Genomic DNA, 23431 nt, shown 5'->3' with positions numbered 1-23431 from the left:
GATAGCCAGGCAACTAACATATTGAAAAAGGAGGGTCAGCCCATGTATATCTCTCAGGACAAGTGTTTTAAAGGACACTTGCCCTAAAATAACCTCACACACACCCTTTAGACCCACACAACTAAAAAGATATAGACTGTATATACAGAGAATTCTCAAAAAGTTTACAGAATGTCACAGGAAGCTCAGCTGTTGGTTGGAGTTCCACTGGAAAAGCTAAGATGCTACACAATGACAGAACAAAATATAAATGACTAATCATTTCAAAAATAACACTTTCGTTCAAAAGAACATTATTTCTATTGTCTTCTTCGAATATGTAACTCTTATCCCTCAGTAAGTGCAAAAAAAGGCCAAAATTGTTCATATTGGTTTTCACATTCTCTGCACCCGGTCGTGCCCAAGGAACTTCAGTCCTCTTTGGTGGTGCGGAACTCTGGCATGCTCCACACGCGTCTAGTGGGCTCTAACTCCCGTTCAACGTCCTCAGAAATGGTCTTAATGTCACTGGCGAAAGGATAGATCCTGGCTCGAGACTTGAAGGTGGTGAGTGATATGGCTCGCTTGGTGTTCCACTGCCTGGCCAGTTTCTTTGCATCGTCCTCCTCTTTCATCTTCTCATTTGCTTCCTGTAAGACGGATCGGAAGAGATGAGGGACTTCCTGGACGTCGGGCTCGTACTCTGCCACCAGTTGACGGAATCTGAAAAACAGATCATGAATGGTTCAGTCCACTCAAAAGTTATCTTTGATTTATCTGTATTTTATATGTATCAATAAACTGTTGGGCTCTGTAATTCCACCCAAAGCTGATATTTATTTCTGATATACGTGGCTGCTGGAAAGTAGACTTACTTGCTGGTGTGACAAAGAAGCACTGAACAATGATACAACACTGCAGTTAATGCACTAAAGTCTAATCAGTGTTGTCACCTTATTTAAGGTTTCATCAGTGGCATGACCACCAGGTATTTAAATCATTATAGAAGCTTCAAAACTCCTTTGCAGGTGGGTAGGTTTTAAATAGCTGTACTGGGTCATTTTTTGTGGAATTGCCTAGTTCTGGTTTAAACAAAGTTTAATGTTTTTTGTAAATTTTTAACAACATTTCATAAGTTTCTAAACTAGTGTTATGTCCATTTTTGAACTATATATAAAAATTTTGGTCCTACAAATTAACTAGGTGCAACTATGCCAAAAGAACAAAGAGCATTCTGGGTTAGTTAAACAAAGAGTACAGCAGTAGTTGTTTGCCTTCACACTCTCTGTCTCTGATTGAAACTTTGATGCAAACTTCAAATGTACTGCGCTTTACTGGTACTAGGCAACTCCGAGAATCCTCGCAAGCTCTGTGTATATTGACAAAGGCCAACATTTATATGAAAAAATACATTTTAAAAAAGTAACGGAGCGCACTGGATAGTGCAGATAAAACTAGCGCACTGGATAGTGCAGATAAAACTAGCGCACTGGATAGTGCAGATAAAACTACTTTATTAAAATATAATTAAATAATGCAATGGAATATCACCACAGATGTCTTCCAATGGAATGCAAGGTCACACAGGAATGGTGCTGAAACACTCTCACACAATGGGCAGCAGTAGGAGAGGAGACAAGCCAGGTGGAAAACTCTGGGAAAGCCTGAGCATCCGAGATGATTTCTGATGGCGGGGCACAGCCCAAAATTATGTCAGTGTTGTGTAGGTACTTGTTCACCAAGACTACAAGTACGGTCCCCTGTCTTTCCAGCAGCGTGGGATGTTTTGTAGCTTACTTCATTCTGGGAGCAACAAAACCTGATTTCTGAGCAAGAAAGCGCTGCCTCGCTCTTCCAGTTGGCGAAGGAGTGACAGATGCAGTCAGGTAAGTGTTTTCATCCCCTGCTGTACCCTCCAAACCATTCCTATCCCTGGCAAGTTTTCACCAGCAACAGGATCACCTGTGTGATATGACCCTTAAATTGAGTTTAAGCTATTGAGCTCTGTAAACTGGCATTTTTTAGCAATTTAGGTAAGACTAGTCTGGCAAGTGTGAAAAGGAGCCCCAAGCTCTGTCTCTGGCTGCAGTGAAACTACAAAATATTCATGCAATGCAATGTTTCACATTAACCTGAAGCTATGGCCAGCTATGCATTTATGATATGACCAGTGGAGTGTGCCAGGAAAGGGTCATCGTTACCAGTTGGTGAACTTGCAGATTTATATGTTTATGGCTATGGCTGTGATGTTGGTTTGTATTGGGCGGAGGGGTGATCCATCCTGGCCAATCATTCCAAGCAGGTTTAGAAGGACACATTGGGAAGAGCCTACTACAGATATACAAATGTTCTCTAGCCTACCGTAATAAGGCTGGATTGGGCAAGCTGTAGGTACTTTTAGACAAATCCTGACCAATCATACCAAGCAGGTTTGGCTGGGCACATTAGGGAAATCCTACGGGTATATAAATGTTCTCTGAGCCCACCCTAATATGACAGGATTGGGCAAGCTTTCTCATTGTCTGTAGGTATCTTTAGACAAATCCTGGTCAATCATGCCAAGCAGGTTTGGCTGGGCACATTGGGAATAGCCTACAGGTATACAAATGTTCTCTGAGCATACCCTAATATGGTTGGATAGGGCAAGTATCCTTATAGTCTGTTGTTACCTTTAAACAGATTCTGAGCAATCATACCAAGCAGAGTTCGCTAGACAAATCGGGAAAAGACTACAAGTATACAAACATTCTCTGATCCCGCCGTAATACATCTGGATTGGGTAAGCTTTCTCATTGTCTGTAGGTACCTTTAGACAAATGAAGGCTCTACTCATAATTTCATGTTCTTCAGACATTTACTTTATTATGTCTCTCAGAGAATAGCAGTGATTCATCTCAAATTGGATTTTTAATGAATCTATTCATTTCTGTCTAAGCTCCATTATTAATTATGTCTCTGATCTAATTGAATTCATTATAAACAGTAAAGGTGAAGTACACAAGCTTGGCCTTTTTGATTCTTTGTCACACAGATGACAAATGTAATTAAAGTGCTTTATGTCAGTTTTGTAATAAGCACCAGGGCAAGCGGCAAAGCAGGAAGAGCTAGAGAAAAGCTCGGTCACCCCCTCTGTCTCTCTCCTACGCAATGGTCCTTCTTGTAGGTGTGATGTACACTGGAACTCCAGCCAGTTGGCTCCATACACACAAACTAAACATTCTAACTGCTAACACATATTAAGTTCTCTTTAGCCAGCCTTGTGACTGAGAGCCTAGCCATCCTATAAAAGAAGGTGACACCGCTGTTCACCATCATGGCTTGGCAGCTTTCTGTGTCACCTTCAGCAGGCTCATTAATCTTTTGTACAGTGTATACTTTTGTACCACTAGATTAAAAACGTCAGATATCCCTAAATACAATTTTTAGACATCTCAAATCAGTAAAAATCTATGCCGTATTGTATTAACATTTAAGAAGTACGTAAGCAAACTTTTTCAAGTATGAGTCACCTGTGAGCATTGCTAAGCATAATTCAGGCACAATTTAGTCTACAAGTTAGGCCATATCTTCAGACAATGATTAGCTGGATCAAGTGCTGGGGATTTGTTTACAATCTAATACTGGACACATACTTCATAATAGTGGATTGCACTTCTACAGCCATTTTAAGTTGGGCATACACAGAGCAAATTTCAGCCAGTTCTTGATAAACAGGCTAAAATTTGCTCCATGGGTAACCCTGTTGGTAGCCGCCTGTCCAGCAACCTTTGACCTAAAAAACGAGCCAGGAAAAAAATTCTTAGGCAAACATTGACTGCAGTCAATGGGCTGCAATCACTCTTCTGGTATTTTGACAGAGGCACGCTGGCTGTTAGCGTGGATGGGGGAATCAAGAGTTTTTTCTCGTTCAGCACATGGGGCTGAATGAGAAAAATCTATAAGGGGTTCATTTAAGTTCTGCCTGGCCATTTGCATGCACTAGTGCCCCTAGATGGTGCTGTCATATATAGGAATTCCTATACTCGTCAATGCCATCGAGGCGGGGGGGTTGGGGGGGGGAAGGGGGAAGTGATGCAGCAGCCTTTAGTTATTAAGGCTCCTGTAAAGGGAAACTAACGGTTTTCCCTCAATTTTATTTGTTATGAGTTTTTCTAACTTTTTTGATTGTTTAAATAAAATCTTTATCATTCAAATTAACATATAAAAAGGTGCAACTGTGACACTGGTTTTCCTTTAGCAGCTCTAAAGAGAGAACACTACAGAAGCCTTTCCTTTTAACGCTGTTTGTTTCTTTTTAACTGAATATGAAAAATATTTTAAAGCTCCACCTGTTGGCTGGAAATAGTAAATATAGAATAATCAATATTTGATCTTTAACTGACAAAAACTGACTTTAAAACTGTATATGAGTCCTGGACAAAAACTAATAAATAAGGAAAAAATATATAAAAACATAACACACCCCCTTACATACAAGTATCTAGAGAAGGCAAAATAGCAAATAAAAAGGAAAACATAAATAGAAATGTTTATGTTGTAACACTATGACAATGCATATATACACTGAGTGGCCAGATTATTATGACCACATGACGTTTGTAGGCAAATTAGCTATAATTTGGCGCTGAAGTTGTTAGAGGGCCAGACCATTATAAATAGGGGGGCAGGTTGTTTACCACGACAGTAGAAGTGCTTTTTTTCTGAAGATATGGGTAAACAACACGATTTAACAGCCTTTGACCGTGGGATGATTGTTGGCGCTCGGAGCCATGGAGCGAGTATCAGCAAAACAGCAGAATTCGTTAAATGTTCAAGAGCACCTGTTGTTAAAGTGTTTAAAGACTGGACTGTCAGCCGAAAATCTGGGTCTGAACGTGCGAATTGTGGCCGTCAGCGACTAGTCAATGTTAGGGCAGAACGGAGAGTGGCAAGACTGGTACAAGACAACAGAAGGGCAACAGTGCAGTGTCAGATTCCTCGCATCACCTTTCAACATCTCGTGGAGTCACGAGGCGGCCCAAAGAAGTCATCTCGTGGAGTCATCTCGTGGCCCAACGAAGTACTGATGGGGTGGTCATAATAATCTGGCCACTCAGTGTAAAATGTAACCTGACCCCAGCCACAAAATTTACAATTTATTTCTCCCATAACACTTAGATTGAATTTTTAACCTTCAGGGCTTGTTCACACCAAATGCAGACCAAGTCTGCATGAGTTTCTGCACATGCAGTGCAGTGTGTTTTGCCGCATTTTTGCCGCATTCCGGGCCGGTTTTGATGAGTTTGAATGCATTGTGGTGCCTTCCAGAGCAGAAAAAATAGGGCATGCTGCAGTTTTTCCACATGCTCTGGAACTGAACGCTGCAGTGTGAACTAGAGCCGAAAATACCATTGGAATACATTGGGCGCAGTTTTGATCCGTTCTGTAACTGCTCTGCATCTGCGCCGCACTTGGTGTGAACTAGCCCTTAAATTTATCAAAGTTCCTTAACAAAGTCAAAGGATCACCCTGCCCAGCATGATGTACACACTTTGACTTGCTGCCCCATGAGTGAAATGAAATACACAGTACTCCCGGGTATAGGTGAGCTACAATCTCACGGTTAGTTTACTCATTTGTATTGAGATTGTAGTCTGTCACGGCTTGGAGCTTGGAGCGGTGACTACTTTACAACACATACAGGGACCATGGGGAACAAAAGCAGCCACCCTCCAGAAGGAAGGACAGTGTCAGCACCAATTCAGAGATGATTTGAGGATCTACAGCCGAGTGATACACAAATAAAATACATTTATGTTAACAGTGAAGGTACTTGAATGCATTTTTAAGATTTAACTCCGGAGTTTAGTGTCAGTTTAAGAGCAGCCAAATTGCCAACTGAAGGAGTGTACACATCAAAAACTTTGTATCAGATTTACAAAAAAAAGTATTTGCTTTAATAAAACTGTATACAGTGAGGCATGATGCCAAGCGTACTAAAAATTATTTAGGGTTTGCATACACATAGGGGTCTATTTATTAAGAAAAAGTTGCATATCTTATTCATCTAAACTGCAGGTACTTTTCTTCTGTGCAAGTTCACCAACCGTTGTGAGAATGGAACAGAAAGAAGTGTTCTTAGTTTATTTTCTTTTCTGGTTGAATGTTCTTTAATAGGTTCGTTCATAAAGAGCAGTAAATACCCCATTATGTCTACAAGATAAAGCTGAGGATCATAGCAAATAAATACATGTTAGTAACAAGATACAGTGTTACAATTTAGAGACCATTGGAGGGATTGATAATGTACTGTAAATGTAACCATTGCTACTACAGGGATAGCAGTGGATATATTTATACGCTCATTCTCCCTAGCATTCTCTTTAAATAGTAACATTTAATCATGTTACTAACATGTATTTATTTCTTACAATCCTTATCTCTATCTAGTGGTCATAATGCGGTACCTTCCCTGTTCACCCTGTTCTTTTTGAACCCATTGAAGAACATTCGACCTTAGGATTAAATACATTAAGCCCATTTGATTTGTCCTATTTTCACAACAGTTAACTTGCACTTGAATGAATGTACTTGCAGTTTTGCTGGACAAGTAGCTATGTATTTTTTCATAAAAAGAGAACTATAGCCAAACCTTTTGTTGGCTATAGTTCTCTTTTGGGTCATAGGAGGACATTTACTAATGTCCTCCTGTGACCAAAAGTCAGCATATAGCGGACTACTGGCCGCTATAAGCTGACAGCAGAGAGCCGCTCTGTAGCCAGGAAGGATCCCGGCAATATTTTCAGGATCCACCCTGCTACCTGATTGACAGCTGGCTTCGCCTCTCTATAGCCAGAGCCATCTGTGCCCGCCCCCTTCTCTGTCTTTCTCTCCAATAAGCGCTGGAAGAAATCAGAAAAGGGGAGAGGGGAATCCCTGTGGGGATCAGTGACAGTGCGGAGACCAAGAGCTGAGCAATCAGCGGTTTGTGATCTTTCATTTCTCGAGCTGTATATTTAACACTCGCAATAGTTCTCCTTCACTTGCTAAAACATATTGTAGAGCTCAATAACTCAAGCTAAAATGTGTACAATCAGTGGGCTTGTTTTACAAAACCAAATCATGAAGAGCAGGCATAATATGCTATGGTATGCTTGCATTATGTGTGCACATCAATACATGGATGTACAGTATATGCACACAGTAACTGCAATCCCTGAACCTGCCAAGCTGATCGTACACTGATGTTCAATACCTACAGTACGGTGCACATCGCAGGTGCATAATAAAGATGGTAAGGATACGATTTGGCTATTCCAGCAGCAAACATTCATATGCTTTGGTAGATCAGACCCACTGAATGAATCTCTGGAGTGACTCCTCTCTGAATGGACGTCTCTCTCCAAGGTTTTATCATGTCTAATCATGTCTAATAGGAGACAACTACTATTGTACACTGGCGGAACTACCAGGGGGCCCTGGAGTTCCGCCACTTGGGGGGGGGCCAGCGAGGAAGAAGAGGGCCCCCCCGAGGGAGGGCCGCCTCTTCCTTAATAGGAGACAACTACTATTGTACACTGGCGGAACTACCAGGGGGCCCTGGAGTTCCGCCACTTGGGGGGGGGCCAGCGAGGAAGAAGAGGGCCCCCCCGAGAGAGTGCCGCTCCTTCCCTACCGCACAGCCGCCCGCAGCATGTACGGGCAGCTGTGTGGCAGGGATGGGAGAGACTGTCACCAGCAGAATATGCTGCAGGCACTGCCGGGCAGCACATTCTGCTGTGTGAGGACCCGACCCTCTTAGCCCCGCCCCCTGAATGGGGAGACGAGGAAGAGGGCCCTGCTGGAGAAGGAAGGTAAGTCTGGAGTGGGAAGAGGGGGGGGGAGTGTGTGTGTTGTGTAGTGGGATTCTGTAGTGCTGACTTCTATTATAATGTATTGCTGGGACTTGTAGTCCCGCATAGCTGGTGGGATTCTACATTGCTTTATGATGATTATACAGCAATGCAGAATAGCTCCAACTATGTAGGACTACAAGTCCCAGCAATGCATTATAGTGGGGGGGATGCTGGTGTATTGGTATTCTGCATACCTGACTTTTATTATAATGTTTTGCTGTGACTTGTAGTCCCGCATAGCTGCTGGTATTCTGCATTGATGCATGATGATTATACAGCAATGCAGAATAGCTCCAACTATGTAGGACTACAAGTCCCAGCAATGCATTATAGTGGGGGCGGGGATGCTGGTGGCATTCTGCATAGCTGACTTATTATAATGTATTGCTGGGACTTGTAGTCCCGCATAGCTGGTGGTATTCTGCATTGTTGTATGATGATTATACAGCAATGCAGAATAGCACCAACTATGTAGGACTACAAGTCCCAGCAATGCATTATATTTTTAAGTAGGGATACACCAGTGTTAATACTGGCCATTTTCACAAGTAATTATACTCGTGAAAATGCCCCGATACTAAACGCAGATACCGGTGTTCTGTCGAGAACGCCGATGTAGTCGAATCTGCGCTTGTGCACAGACCAATATTATTGAGGGAACAGGGATTTATTTATAAAGTATTTCGTTTAAATTGTTAATTGTGACCGTTAATAATATTCCACCCGTCATTCACCGCCATTGACGGCATATTATTAACATCACAATTAACCATTACAAACGAATACTTTGTAAATAAATGCCGGTTTCCTCGTTAATCCCGTCTGTACGCAAGCGCAGATACTGGGTCGGCGCTCGACAGAACACCGGCACTAAAATTTTAAGCAAGCGGCTGCCCGAGGTCCCACGCTTGCTGGGCAGCCTTCCTGTCAACCATGCGGTGCCATGGCGGTTGGGGGGGGGGGGGCCTTCATGGTTTCTTGCACCGGGGCCCTGAAGGTTCTAGTTACGCCTCTGCTATTGTACTCTCATCAGTGAAAAAAACATTTCAATTAGAAATAGAAGAAAACTGACCCAAACCCCTTTATATTTTCCCTTACTTACAGAAATTGCTATTTTAACTGTATTGATCAGGACATGTATAGTTCGTATCTCCCAGCACTCATCTGTAAGACATCATCAATGGTGTTCATTACCCTGAAAAATGTAACTATTTGTTCGGAAGATGATGGCAGATTAAATTATGTGCTCATGAGTCTGACCAGTTCTCGGTTGCCATGGCGCTGTTAGCAATTTACGGACCACAGTCGTAGCCTGGTGATTTGCAAAAGAGAAGATTCTGAATGGGAGATTGTTTGAAGGTTTTAAATATTAAAATGAGAACGAATTTGATAGAACGGGCCTCCCTGTGCACCTCTAACCGGCCGGCAAGGTTTTTGTTATTTATTCTAAAAAATTTAGATTGAGAGTTTACATTTCTAAAAACCGGCCTATGTGTGTGTAAGCCCAAAGAGATGTAGCGTACGGATGTATGTCCTGCACTCCTTACGGGGTCTGGAACCAGTAACAGATATGGTGCTTGTACTGATAAATATGGATGGGGCCGTGATGAAGGGACCCTGCGTGGCCCCGAAACATTGGCTAGCTGATGAATGTGATGCTGCTTTCGTATAAATGAACACAAGGATTTAAACAAAATATTTTTGAGTGTTGGTGATCCTCTAGTTTCTTAAGCCCACAAAAGAGGTTTCCAGTCATTTGAATCCTGGAGATTCCTTATTATATTTCATGCTCATTTTCTTTTGTTTTTAAAGGCGACGTAAGGCTTACCTCCAGCCAAAACTTTTGGAAGGGTGATTTTTCCAACTTTCATTGAATGGTAAGTGAGAGAAAATGTCCCCCCTCCCTGCTTATTTCATTGGTGTCTAACAGAACAAGAAGTGAGGGGAAATATCTACAGTGGGGACACAGACAGCAGTACCAAAGAAAAGTTCTAGTACTGAGAGGAAGGTTTATAGCCTCTGTTAAGATTTATTGTTCTCTGTTGAAGATAATTTTCTCTCTCTTTCTGTCCAGGTGAAAGTCGTAGGATCAAGACAGGAGAGAAATCACCCCTATGGAAGATCTAACATTTAATTTTTTCTAGCCGAAACGTAAAAAAAAAAAAAAATGGAGTTGGATTTTATAGTCAAAATAAGACATAGCTCTACAAAAATGGCTCCCTGACCTAAACAAATACTGTATTCCTGGAACAGGAGTCCCCAGGAGCAGCTGTTGCTGTACGTCCTCTCCTGTCTGTTAGTTTTAGATTTTAGGTCTGGAATTGTTTGGGGGTGAAGGCTTCAATTGACCCAACACTTTCTGGTACTTTTCTTGCCACTCGTTCCCACACCCCATAAACACATTCCTATTGGCCCATTACCATGAAGGACTGCCAAACTGTCCATTAGCAAACGTGCAGGAGGCAGGAAGAGTGGGCAAGCTTTGGCATTACCAGAAAATTTTAGAGCTTTATTTATCAAAGTGGCCCAACATTTGGGTCTAGTCATGGGGACCTGGGAGCTCTAGGTGCCTACACTTTATAGCCAACAGCATCCCCCTCTCCCTCTTCCCCATGATAAAGTTGCTACAAGAATACTTAGCAATATAGATATTAAAAGCTACATATTCAATAACAGTCCAACCAGTATTCAAATACAACTCACAGTGTTAAAGCTTATCCTTTAAATCTGGAACAATGATCAAGTGTAATATGCCATATTTTTACATTTGGATTTGGGAGTGTGGTGAGGGTTAAGAACCACTGTTGGGTTTTATTGCTTTCTGTGTCTTTACTCTCTTCATTTGTCCTGGTCACCAATGTCACAATTCAGAAATACTACATTTTGAGTGGCCCCCAGAGAAGGAATAGAGGGGAAATCTTCCAATAGGGACACTTGTTCTCAAGACAACTGTCTAAGAGGGCATTTCCCTAATGAGACAGAAAACCCTCCACCACTCTATTCAACATAACAAAACAAAAAAACTTCTGGCTTCAGATATTCTTCAACAAACTAAACACCAAAAATGTCACAGTGACCACATTACACAATGTCATGCAATTAGGGAGCATTAACTAATAACTTATCAAACCAGGGCCTATAACATGGTGACGTATATAAATATGAGAATGTATAAAGAATTTCCCCACAAAAAAATGAGAATGTTATCTAACAAAAGCAAGATGCCAAAACCACCACCATCTTGGCTATTCGAGGTGCATCTTCTGCTGTTCTGTGGCTGTCATCTATCTAATATCTTATGCTATAATTATTTGATATCTACTACCTGAGGTGCTGCAGTTTACAATACATAAGGGCACAGGCTGACAGCTATGGACATATTCATTTAGGAGACTCACACTTTGCCCATTTAAGGCAAGTTGACCCTCCCATTGAATGTATCTATGCCAGGTCTAAGTGCCTGGGCAGGTTGACTCTTGCTGGAATCCCACACCTGTTTCCAACCCCGTGTTCCCTCTGTGTGGATGATCTCACGCCCAGAGATCACTGTAATTTTGTTGGGGGGCTCTAGTAAGTGGTCCGACCATGGAGTATTCAAGTGACCAATAAGAGTGCATAGTTTGGTCCTGTTGTGTAATGTATCCAGCTATAACAAATGATGTGGTAGATTCTAATCCTGTCATTGTGTGCGCAATCTTCTCCATCTTTTGAGCTAACCATTCCCTGCAGTGGGAGATTGGATAGACTGCCAGAGTCAGGGCACTACACCTAGGACTTCTTGACTATGAGGCTAAACTGTGACATCCAACTTTCCAACGTAACCTTCTCAGTGGCAAATAAGGGTGCTCTTATTGGATATTGGGACCATAGAAGGGATGGGTTTAGCAAAAGATGGGGTATTGGGACCATAGAAGGGATATCGGGACCATAGAAGGGATGGGTTTAGCAAAAGATGGGGAGGGGTTGAGTAACTACTTTCTTCGGATTGTAGAGTTGTCAACTGCTGGGCAAACTTTACAAATCACAAGCATAAAAGTCAGACTGACCTGAGGATAACTGGCCCACAGTAAGATGGGTGGATCCTGCTGCAGGAATCCTCCAATTGGAGCCTCTCTCCGGGGCTGATGTCATAATTGTGCTTTGGGTAACTAACCAGCCAGCTGTAGTCCACCCCAGTCTTGATCTTCCTATACTCATTCTCCTTCTCACGATGCTGTTTCTCAGCCTGCTTCATCTGCCAGCTGAGTTCCATCATAAGTGTATCCACCACCATGTCGGATGGGCTCCTGTGAGGCAGTCTTAAGTTGGAGTCATTCCACCTAAACCAAGACGTCAGCGCCATTACCTGAAACAAACAAAAGCATTGTAATGTTAAAAAACATAAAGAGGAAAAAAAATCACGGATTACATAATAAACTATGTCAGCTGTCATATGATTTTATGATTGATATCATCAGAAAATCTTAGAAGATCAGTTTATTCAAAAATTACTCCAGGATATTATTGTACAGTAGGTTGCTATTAAATTACTAAATAAAACCAATTGAAACAATGACCAGACCCCCTATCTCCACATGAGCAACGCAGCACAACTAATTGACTCCTTGCGCTGTTTCTTCATCCTCCAGTCTAACCTCTGCTGTGCAAGGACTGCAAGAGCCTGATACCAGGTGGCAGAGCAGTATTAGGAGAAGATGTGCCCCAATACACTGTCGGTTAAGTATTAAGATGAAGCACTAAGATCTGTGAGGAATGTTGAATTAAGTTTTACTTGCTTAGAAGAATATTACATCTGAATACAGCATTGTAAGGAAAACATATAGATAGGAAAACTTCCTGTGTATCATAGATAAGCATGCATATACAGAGTAACATTGCACTACACTGCCATCTACAGCTCGTAAAGGCATATTACATCTCAGTAATACAATCAGTGCATATCAGCATATGCTGTTGCATTTCCAACATACACAGGGTCATCTTCTGCTAATTATGTAACAACAGGCATATGAGCAACCTAATCTATGAGGGCACACTGTATCTGCTACCCTGCCTGTTATCTGTCTTCCTGGCACCGACCTTTGCTTGTCCTGACTACTGTATGCTTCCATCCTGGGTGTACCACTGTCTTGCACAGCTATTTTCTGTGGTCTGGACTATCGACACCCGTGCCCTCTTACTCTCTGCATTTTTATTCAGGGGTGTCTGGTCCAGAGGTTTAGGAGAAGCCCTCTTGTCATCTCGGCTTCCACCAGGTGCGTGATACCAAGTCAAATTCAGGTACTTTCACTGCTTGCATTTAAAAGTACATTTAATTGTGTATTCATGATTACAGAGCTTCATTACATTGTTTCATTTATATGTGTCTAGAGTTCAGCTTTATCTTTTTATTTCTTTTTGGTTGCCATGTAGCACACTTCAGTTTGTGAATGTCTAAATGTCCTGTGTTTGTCTGGTAGGGTATACAGATGAATTTAAAGTCTATTAAACTCTGTGAACCTGTTTCACTAAACAATCTAATACCAAGAGAATCTTTAAGCTCCTTTGAGGGTTAGCATACCCCGTCTGGAGAGACTCTCTGCTCCTGGCAATTACAGTTAATCCTGGATTTCTATATATAACTGAGCTCCTCACAAGTGATATAGCTCTGATTTGATAAACCATTTTGTTCACAGTCAAAGACTATCAGCGGTCCATGTGTGGCACCACCTACAGATGACACAGAACTGAGAAGCTGGGTGTTAATCACTGGGGTGATGAACTGAGAACAGACTGTATTTTAATTAACTGACAAAAGAGTGTATTTTAATTAACACATACCTACCCGGCGTTCCTGAGATTGTTGGGAATGTTGCAGGTTTTGGAGTCTAAGCCCTCGTTCACACCTGAACGTTTTGTAGCGCGTTCTACGCTCGACGAACGCTCTACAAAACGCTCAAAAATATAAATCCAATTGTATTCAATGGTCTCGTTCCCACCTTGGCGTATTTCCGCCCGTCCCTAACGCGCTACAAAACGGCCCACGCCTGAAAAGGTACAGGTACTACTTTGGGCCGTTTTGTTGCGCGTTTCCATTGGGCTACAGCCAAGTAGCCTTCGGAAACGCGCGAATTTACCGCAAATCGCGGTAAAAAACCGCGCGACAGACGCGCATATGCAATACGCCTAGGTGTGAACGAGACCTTAGGCCTCATTCACACAGACATAGAGGTTCGTAGAGCCTGAATGAAGCGTTTGTTTGTGTGGCTAGGGGGAGCCCGGGAGTACAGGTGTCTGTGTGCAGCAGGGGTTGGCAGCCTATAAAAATAAATGGCAGAGTGACAGATGCTGAGACTGTATGCATCTTCCTGCACATCTCAGCATGAAACTGGGTGCGGGCATGGATGTATGTCCATGGACGCAGACAGCAGACAGCATACAGCGTGAAACTGGGTGGAGGCATGGATGTATGTCCATGGACGCAGACAGCATACAGCGTGAAACTGGGTGCAGGCATGGATGTATGCCTATGGACGCAGACAGAATACAGCAGGAAACTGGGTACAGGCGTGGATGTATGCCCATGGACACAGACAGCATACAGCGTGAATGAGGTGTGACAAATTCTTCATTCACACAGTACGGGCATCTTCAGCTGTGTGAATGAGTCCTATAAAGGGCACCAGAAATATTAGTGTAGATAAGGTACAGCTGGAATTTTAGAAATGTTTACATTTGATTAAGGTATGACAGAAAGTCAGTTAAAGCTGAACTCCATATCAGACACAAATGGATTCTTACAAGCTTGCTGTTCCACATTTTTGTTATTGTATTGAATACGTAGAGGTCCGTAGGTAAGCCACAGGCTCTCTGTCATTCAGTGTAGTTTTTCTTTCTCTCTTTTAGGACCTGTTTCAATGGCTCTGGGCTTGAGTCAATAGCATCAGTTTGACATCAGTTTGATACACCTCTAAGATCATTCAGAATTCTGCAGTTGCACTCCCCTCCTTGTGATCCGCATTTCACATGCTTCAAGTGGGTTTTGCATCTCCATAGACTTGTATGAAAATGCAGAACCAGCTTATAGTGACAAAAGCACATCGAAACAGGCCCTTAACATCTCTGCCGTATTGAAGACATAACTCTTGCTGAAGAATCTCCCTCTGCTTCAGGCACATTACCAGTTTTGTGAAAGGCCCTATCCTCCACTGCTTTCTGTGGTTCAATCTGCCAGCCTCTACGTCTCAACTGTGCACTATAGTGACGTAGGGTCTAGCTGATTAGGGGGAACAGACATCCAACACTCCTAAAGGTGTTGAAGGCAGAAGATTCTTCAGATAGCAGTAGCTTTCCCACAAAACGGACATCAGACATCGGGACGGTTAAGTATTACAAGTCTTCCTTTTCATTTGGCCTTTTTTCAGTTAGGTGACAGGGTCTCTTTAATCTTCTATATAGTAAAATAGAGGGAGGTCCCTTATATCTCTAGTTAAGAACAACGTGCAGCTCCATTGTATGACTCTGATATAATAGCGCTCCATGAGTTCCATGATATCATAATAGGTTGTTCAACCATCTCATTGTCACTGAATGAACAGCTTAGACAGTTTGGGTTCCATTTGTGGAAATGAAGACAGTAGGCTCAATTCACAAAGCTCTTCTTCTGGTGTTATTTTGTTGATGCCATAACATAATTATCACAAAACTCTCAGATCATAATTCACAAACACACAGAATATGCTTTATGTATTTAGCTCTGTAAATAGTAGTATTTTTACCACTGTGTGTGTGATATCTGTTCCATCATATCTGACTCTTTGAGATTCTATGGGCCACCATGTCTGGTATGCTTGAGAACCTTTTCCATCAAATTTTCCTGGGAAGTTTGTTTACAAGGTAAGTTGTCAGGTCTTTCTTCAACCCTCCTAATTTGCATGGGGCTGGGACCAATATGTGAGAACATATTGGTCCCGGGCAAATTTGTACACACATACAAATTTAGAGTCAATAAACCTAACAACATGTCACTGGGGAGTGGGAGGAAACTCACAGAACAGGGAGAATCTGCAAATTCCATGCAGAAAGAATCCCAGCATAGATTTAAACCAAGGACCCCACTGTCGCACGGCATAAGTGTTTACCTCTAAGACACTATGCTGCCCCATTTTTCCTGTGCTATTCCTACTAGTGTGATTTTAGCATCCCAAATATTAAAATCAATGTAAAAGTCTATTCACAAAGATAGCCACACAGGTTATTACCCCTTAAATTAACACAATCTTCAGGGTGGTGATAAATGGTATGGGCCTTCTTCAAAGAGACACACTTCTCTGAATCACCAAGACAGCTAACCACATTTATCTTTTCTCTCAATACCTCCCAGTGCCTTCACCGCACTCTGGCCTCCAAGATATCCTATGAAACACGTCATCATCATCCATAATTAACTTAAAGAAACCCAGATGCTTTAGACAGTTTAGTGCAGGATTTGCTCCATTTACCTGACACTAACCTGGTTTCCTGATACTCAAAATCTGTTATTAGACCAAACAAAACCTCATGTCCTAATTCCTTGAACACGGCATACTACCATGTAATACTGAACTCTAGCAACCCCTTTATGGAGATTCAAAAATCAGACAGGCTGACCCCCAGCAGAATTTGCTCAGCATGACTGAGCGTGTCAGGAAGATCAGACATTGACTTAAATGGGGGCCTCCTCCAGCCGGGACCATATAATGTACAAAAGTTTTCTAGGGAGATAATTACGCCGACACCATATTTCGTCTTTTGTCACAGACTGTTCGTGGTACCTCACAAGGGACAGATTAGCAACACAAAATAGGGTCAAACCTTCTTACCACCACAGAACACTTGTAAATAGATCTCGTTGATGAAGTGAAAGGAGAAGGTCTAGTTATGGCTGCTGGGAGGAGTCACAAGAATCTCTACAGATCAGGGACCACGCATTTCATTTGTTTCAGCCGACTCTTGGTTAGTGACCTGCACTTTTCAATGGGTTAAGTGCAACTTCAGGAAAACCTTTTGTGTAATTTTAGCTGGGGAAGAATAAAACTGCTGCCATGTTTATTATTGACATCTGTTTCTCTGTGGTGGAGATTTTTCCTCACTTCCCATTCCTTACTGACCGCACAGGAATTAAATGTAAATCTCCCAAAGTGGGACACCAACAGGAGTAACCCTTCCCCACTCTATCCCAAATCTAAAAAAAAACATTTTGGTTGGAGCTGCCCTTTAAAGCCCAACTCCCTCCTACCCTTTTGTCACCTCAACTCCCCATTGGAGTACCTATGAAAAAAAACATTTATCGACCTGGTCTGGTCACATCACCATTTTCTTCCTCTGCAAATGTGGAGATCCTAAATTCTGCAGAGAGTGGTGTCATATAAGAATGTGGCACTGCTTTCTGCAGTCCAGGGGACAGGGGAGCAGAACCATGACCCCCCTGGGTCCACAGAAAGTGGGTTTGGTAGCGGAAGAGGAATAAATTGGTGACTAGCTGAATCTGTGGGGGACAGGGCTGGAGGTAGTATGGGTATAGCAGTTCAAGCTGCTGTTTTATTTTTCACAGAGGCTGGGGACTGGAATATTTAACTGTCTCCCAAGATGGGCTTTAAGCAGAAGGTCTGCTGTCATCGGTAGAGTATTGTGGCTTCTATTTTTGGGATAATGGCATATTGTCTTTGATGGAAAAGGTGGTGGGTCCTGTAGGTTAGGATGTCATCATTCATATGTTTAAAGCTGCATAAGTTCTAAAACTAACCTAACTCCAAAGATTGCAAAAGGTATCACTCTATGTAGACTCTTCTTATCACCAAATTAAATGAATTCTGTGCATGTATGAGATGACATAAAGCATTTTATTACAATAAAAAAAAAAACACTGTATACCTATAAAGTAGAACTGTGCTTTCCTAATAAAATCATTTTCAATGTAATATTAGTTTTGATACATCCCACAGACACATGGGAGATGCTGAGACTGCTTATGGCAGGTGCTTTAGCCTGTTTTATCAGAGGCCTCAGCTGCTGGGTAAGTAGTAGTTCCCAATGGTGAACGTGCAGCATCACATAGGTGATTATTAGCACTGTCTACTGGGAACAGTAAAATGAAGGAGAAGGTGAGAGAAGGTGAGAGATTAACAAACAACAGTTCACCAAGTGTAAATAAAGAAACTTTCAGTAAGATTATCTGCATCTAGTACAACATGTTTTCCGGTGCTATGCCCTGTGTCTATAAAGAACAGAAAATCAGTGCTAATACACCAAGCACTCCGACCTACATATGTGGCAGGAGTCGTTTTTACACACCAGTACATGTCTCAAATGGGCTCACCATACTCTCTAAGGCTGGGTTCACACCTGAGCGTATTTTTTCTGCTCGTTTTTCAGCTTGTTTTTTTCGCGTTTTTTAGCACGTTTTTCCATTCAGTGAAACGCGCGTTTCACTGGCGGTATGATTTTTTATTTTGTATCCCCTTATTTTCTCTATTTTTAAAAAAAATGTTTTTGTTCCACTTTCAAACTTACCGCCGGCTCCGACCCCTGCGACGCGGCCGCTTGCAAGGGACGGACACAGCAAGCTTCGCGTACAAGGTAAGACCTGTACGCTGTATTCACGAGTGTGGCTTGGGGTTACCGCTTTGTTAATCCCGATCCACACTCGAGAATACCAATGGAAACGCGCAGAAAAACTGCCCAAAGAAGCTCCTGTACTTCTTTGGGCGTAGGGCGTTTTTCAGCGCGTTCCTATGCGCTGAAATACGCCCAGGTGGGAACCATGCCAATAGGAAAGTATGGGATTTCACTTGCTGGGCGTTTTACAACGCGTAGATCATCGCTGTAAAACGCCCAGGTGTGAACCAGGTCTAAGATGGCCGGAGATCCATACAGTTGGAACTGGCTGTCTACTCGCATTTTTTAATTACCCTCAGAGTATCTGGGTATCTCTAAAACCCAGACTTTGCTAAGTACTGTGTCATGTCTACCACAGCTTCCGTGGTTGATCTCTGGCCTGATTTCTCAAGCCCTCATGCCTTTCAACTGGTTATTGAGGCTGCTCAATGTATTCAGTTGCCAATAGGAAGCTGCAGGTGTGCAAAGAGACTGGCCAGAAATCAACCTTCACAGCTATTATTAATATTTACATATGATAGGCAATGGGTGGGCTTGGATCACCTCTCAGTCTTTTTGTCAGTATTTTTCCTCTTGGTTTTCCAATGAAAAAAAAACATTTTTTGGTAGTCTTGTCTGTCTCAAATTCTTTGGATATGTCCTGCCCATGTGAGATTCTGTTTGATTGACAAAGAGAGTTGATTTGGCATCCTATGGTTAATACAGATTTGCCAAAATGCTTTTGTGCTTTTTAAAGCTCAGCAGCGCACAGACCTTATCAGTTATAGTCCATACTTTTATACTTTTATAATATAGATTTTCCTATGAACCCTAAGAGGGTTATTCACGAAGAAGCCGAAGGATCCAGCCGTAGCTTCGGCTGATCCTTCCATGGCACAGGAACAGCTAAATATTTGACTATGACTTTAAGATATTCTTCGGGTTTTGCCAAACATTTAGTAATTGTCCTATATACAGTTGGGGTATTCTGTTGTCACATCACTGGCCCATTGTCCTCGTCCTGTGGTCTGGTTAAGCCTGTTCCTCAGACCTGTTCACAATACTTATTTTCTGACAATCTTGTCTAGACATAAACTGGCACCTTTTGGGATTAGTGGGTCTTCCTACACCACAGAGAGATTTGGAGGTCCTTGTACAGCTGCTAACGACAGCCTCAGCTGTCAGTGTGCACTTAGCATGAACATGTATGTATGCCTCCTTACATGAATCACAGTGGACCTGAAATTCAGTAATGAATGGCAAATTTACATTATTTTCTAGGGATGCACCGATACCGGTTTTTCGGTATCGAGTAGCAATATTTTTTTTGGTACTCGTCGATACCAAATACGAATTAAGTCCCATTAAGGAAGCCAGGCAGCGCGTAATGACTCACCACTCGGGCTTCCTGATTAGCAGGGAAGCCGTCCCCATGCATCTCGTCACTAGGTGACGAGAAAGCATGGAGCTGGCTTTCTGGCCATTGAGGAAGCCAGGCGCGGGGGAAATGGTGCAGCACCCGGCTACCTGATTGGCCGGGAAGCCGGCTCCATGCTCCCTCGTCATGAGGTGATGAGGGAGCATGAAGCTTGTAGGTAGGTGCAGTACGGCCAATGGCCACTAGATGCCCCATGGGGCCCTAGAGATAGATGAAGCTCTGGCCTGGGGAGACTCTGTGTCCCAGGAGAGCTGATTTATAGGGGGCGCCCGAGAGGGGAAAGGAGGAGAGAGTACAGGAGAGCAGATGTCTAAGACTGTATGCAGAGTCTCTGGAGAGAGACTGATTCTAAAACATAGGCTGGTCCATGGGAAGAACAGGACCAGACCTAGGACTATGTAGAGGTATAGAGATTCCCCAGTTTCCCCTGGAGGGGAAACTTCCAGTTCCAGTGCACACATTTGAAAGTTGGATCCGAGCGAGGAGGCGTTTTCGGTTCACCCTCTCTTGGTATCCCACGGTCAGACTCGTATCGGGTATCGGGACTGTGGAGCTGACTGAAGTGGGAGTGGTATGTAATGTAACAAAGATAAAGTGCACGTGGTATGCTGCATTGTATTGTATTATTTTGTATTGTATATACAGTATTAGAGCTGCAACAATTAGTCGATTAAAATCAACAATGGAAAATGTTGTCAATGTTTTTCATTTTCGATTTGTCGGCAAAAATGTAAATTTCCCACTAGCCTCTCACGCCCGCCTGTTCGCAGCTCCATACACGAGTGATGCCGCGTACGCCGCGCTCACCACACAGGCCGGACACACGCCCGCAGAGCCGCCGCCGCGACTTACAAGGGTTCAGAAACAGGTAAGGGGGACCTGTTTTAAAGTTTCCTGTTTAAAAAAAAAAAAGCGGCATACTGCAGTATCCTTGCACCGGCCCTGACCTCAAGCTGCTAGGGCAGTGATGGCTAACGTTTTTGAGCCCGAGTGCCCAAACTGCAACGCAAAATCAATGTACCGTATTTTGCGGTCTATGAGGCGCTCCGGACGATAGGACGCAGGGCTTCTGTGACAGAAGCTGCAGTTAGTGACCGCTGAGACAGGCGGCGCTGTCTCAGTAATCACACAGAGCAGACGAAGAGCTATGTTCTTCTTCTTCTCAAGGGGCTCTATGGTGAGCTCCTACGGGGGACCGTGACGGGTCACGGTCCTCCAGAGGAGCGGGGGACCCCAAAAACCGCGGCGGGGGGCGGACACGATCGCCGCCGCCGCTCGATTTAATACAAGGGATCTAATTAGATCCCTTGTATTAAACGAGCAGCGGCTTCCACTGTACATTTAGCTCTGCTTGTCAGGAGCAGGGCTGAATGTCCATAAAGAAACTACTCGCCCGGCTCCCGAAACTGCATGTCCCGGGCGTCGGGCGATAGGTATTCACTCCATAAGACGCAGGCACATTCTCCCCCTCATTTTGGAGCGAAAAATACGGTATTTATCTCAAAGTGCCAACACTGAAAATAAGTTTGGTATTGTGTTTTAGTTTGGGCACTGGGGTTTAAAAAACGTTCAGTATCGCTTCCGCAGGCAAAATAGGGAAACACACATATTCAAACATTTAAACATTTTATTTTTTCTTTATTATTTTTACTTTTCCACTGTTTTATTTTTTTAATTTCAATTTTTTTTTCTTTTTTACTAGACAGGTGGGCCATGGAGGAGGGGGGACGGACCTGCAGGCTGGATACAAATTAGATCACTTGTCCAAGATCACTTGTACAATATGAGCGCCGGCTTCCCCACTGTACATTTAACCCTGCTGAATTTGACACCCCTGCTTAGGTTCGTGTGCCACCAAAGGGGCCTCTGTGTGCCCTCTGTGGCATGCGTGCCATAGGTTCGCCACCGCTGTCCTAGGGAGTCCCAAAACACAGAGTTTTCTATTACACAATTCTTGACTGCTGCAGAAATATCAGACTTTGGCCTGTCCCACTTCCTGTGCGCAGAATCATACTAATCATCCCTTAGTGTGATGGGCTGCATCACTGACCAATTGAGAAGCGTTGGAGAGTACACAACACACCGGGGGGCCCCAATACGCCTAGCTATAGGTACCTGTTGGCAGCTGTAGGTGTTTGTTATTAAAGGATTTTGGAAGATTAAGGTTTTAATTTTTATTTCATGTTTACTTTAAAATAAATCTATCATGACAAAAATATAGGAGTACCGTAGTTTTTGAAGATGATCTAGGGCTGTCATTATCATCCTGGCATTTAAAGAATAGATTACCTCAAATAAGCGTGAACTGATCAGGTGTCAGTGACTCACTAGAACAAATGCAAGCAAACCCCCCCCAAAGAACATATACGAGCATATTTCCCCATGTTTTATCCCTTTAACCACACTGCAAGAGATGCCAGAAATATAGTGTGTTCCTCCCTTCCTCTTTGACATGACAACACAATCAGGAGAATTTTAATTTCAAAACTGGAGCAGACAGAATCCGGAACAGCTGCCCATGTCAACCAGTCAGCGTCTCTCTTTCATTTTCAAAGGTTAACTGAACAAACTGAAAAGAGAAGCCTATTGGTTACTATGGTCAACTGATCAAGATTCTGTCTGCTCCAGTTTTGACAAAGTTCCCCATTGTATTATTGTCTCTGAATTCCAAAGCACGTGGTGTGAGCCCTGCCTACTTAATTTCTGATTAATTACAAAGAACACAGACCCCTCCTCATCATCTCCATAACTCCTCCTCATTCCCCCCTCCTCATTTCCATCTTCTTAACATCTCCATAACCACCCCTCATCTCCTTCCCCCTCATCTTCATCTTCTCCACATCTCCATCAACCATCCCTTATCACCTCCTCCTCATCTTCATAACCGCTCTTTATCTCCTCCTCCCTTCTTATCTCCTCCACCTTCTCATCTCCATAACCATTCTTGGATACAGTTAGACAGCAAAGGAAGTTATTAGATCAAAATCAGCAATCTGGCTGTGTATCATTGGGGAAATTTGCGATCGACTCCTGTCCCAAAGGCACAACAGGAAGTTAACGAAAATCCCCCAGAGTGGAAATTCTGCTCATAGCTAGTTGTCCCTAGAACAGGTGTCCCCATTGGAACACTTCCCTTAAACTCTTGTTCTGGGGATAGTGCTAACATTTTGTATCTCACCCCTCACTTTATTTCTAAATTACAATAGTTACCAGTACAAATAGAGGAGTAAATCTCCTCCATGGAGCACAGACAACAATAAAAACTCAACAGAGGACCCAATCCTTCCCCACTTTATCCAAAACTGATATACACGGTGACTCTTTTTATGTCCCAATGTTGGTTCTGTCATAGATTAAAATAGGAATAAAGTTTAAAGTGACTCTTCATAATGGAGAGAGAGAGAGAGAGAGAGAGAGAGATACAGAGAGAGAGAGAGAGATACAGAGAGAGAGAGAGATACAGAGAGAGAGAGAGAGAGACAGAGAGAGAGAGAGAGAGAGAGAGAGAGAGAGAAACAGAGAGAGA

The 23431-nt window shown here is 42.9% G+C and overlaps 1 protein-coding gene across 2 annotated transcripts in view; it reads right to left on the bottom strand.

Moving 5' to 3' along the window:
• Positions 1-203: 203 nt before the first annotated feature.
• RD3 (retinal degeneration 3) overlaps positions 204-23431 on the bottom strand; it is a 27780-nt gene continuing 4552 nt past the window's right edge. For both annotated transcript variants that reach the window (XM_018554807.1, XM_018554733.1), the window contains exons 2-3: positions 11900-12198; positions 204-702 (exon numbers count right to left, since the gene is read on the bottom strand). In XM_018554807.1, coding sequence (XP_018410309.1) covers positions 411-702; positions 11900-12195 — 588 coding nt within the window. In that variant the 5' untranslated portion in view covers positions 12196-12198 and the 3' untranslated portion in view covers positions 204-410. The remainder of the gene's footprint in view (positions 703-11899; positions 12199-23431) is intronic.

Source organism: Nanorana parkeri, unplaced genomic scaffold, assembly GCF_000935625.1.
Source record: "Nanorana parkeri isolate BGI_ZX_2015 unplaced genomic scaffold, ASM93562v1 scaffold1, whole genome shotgun sequence".
NCBI lineage: Eukaryota > Metazoa > Chordata > Amphibia > Anura > Dicroglossidae > Nanorana > Nanorana parkeri.
The sequence above is the reverse complement of the archived record's forward strand: the minus strand, read 5'-3'. Positions and strand labels throughout refer to the sequence as shown.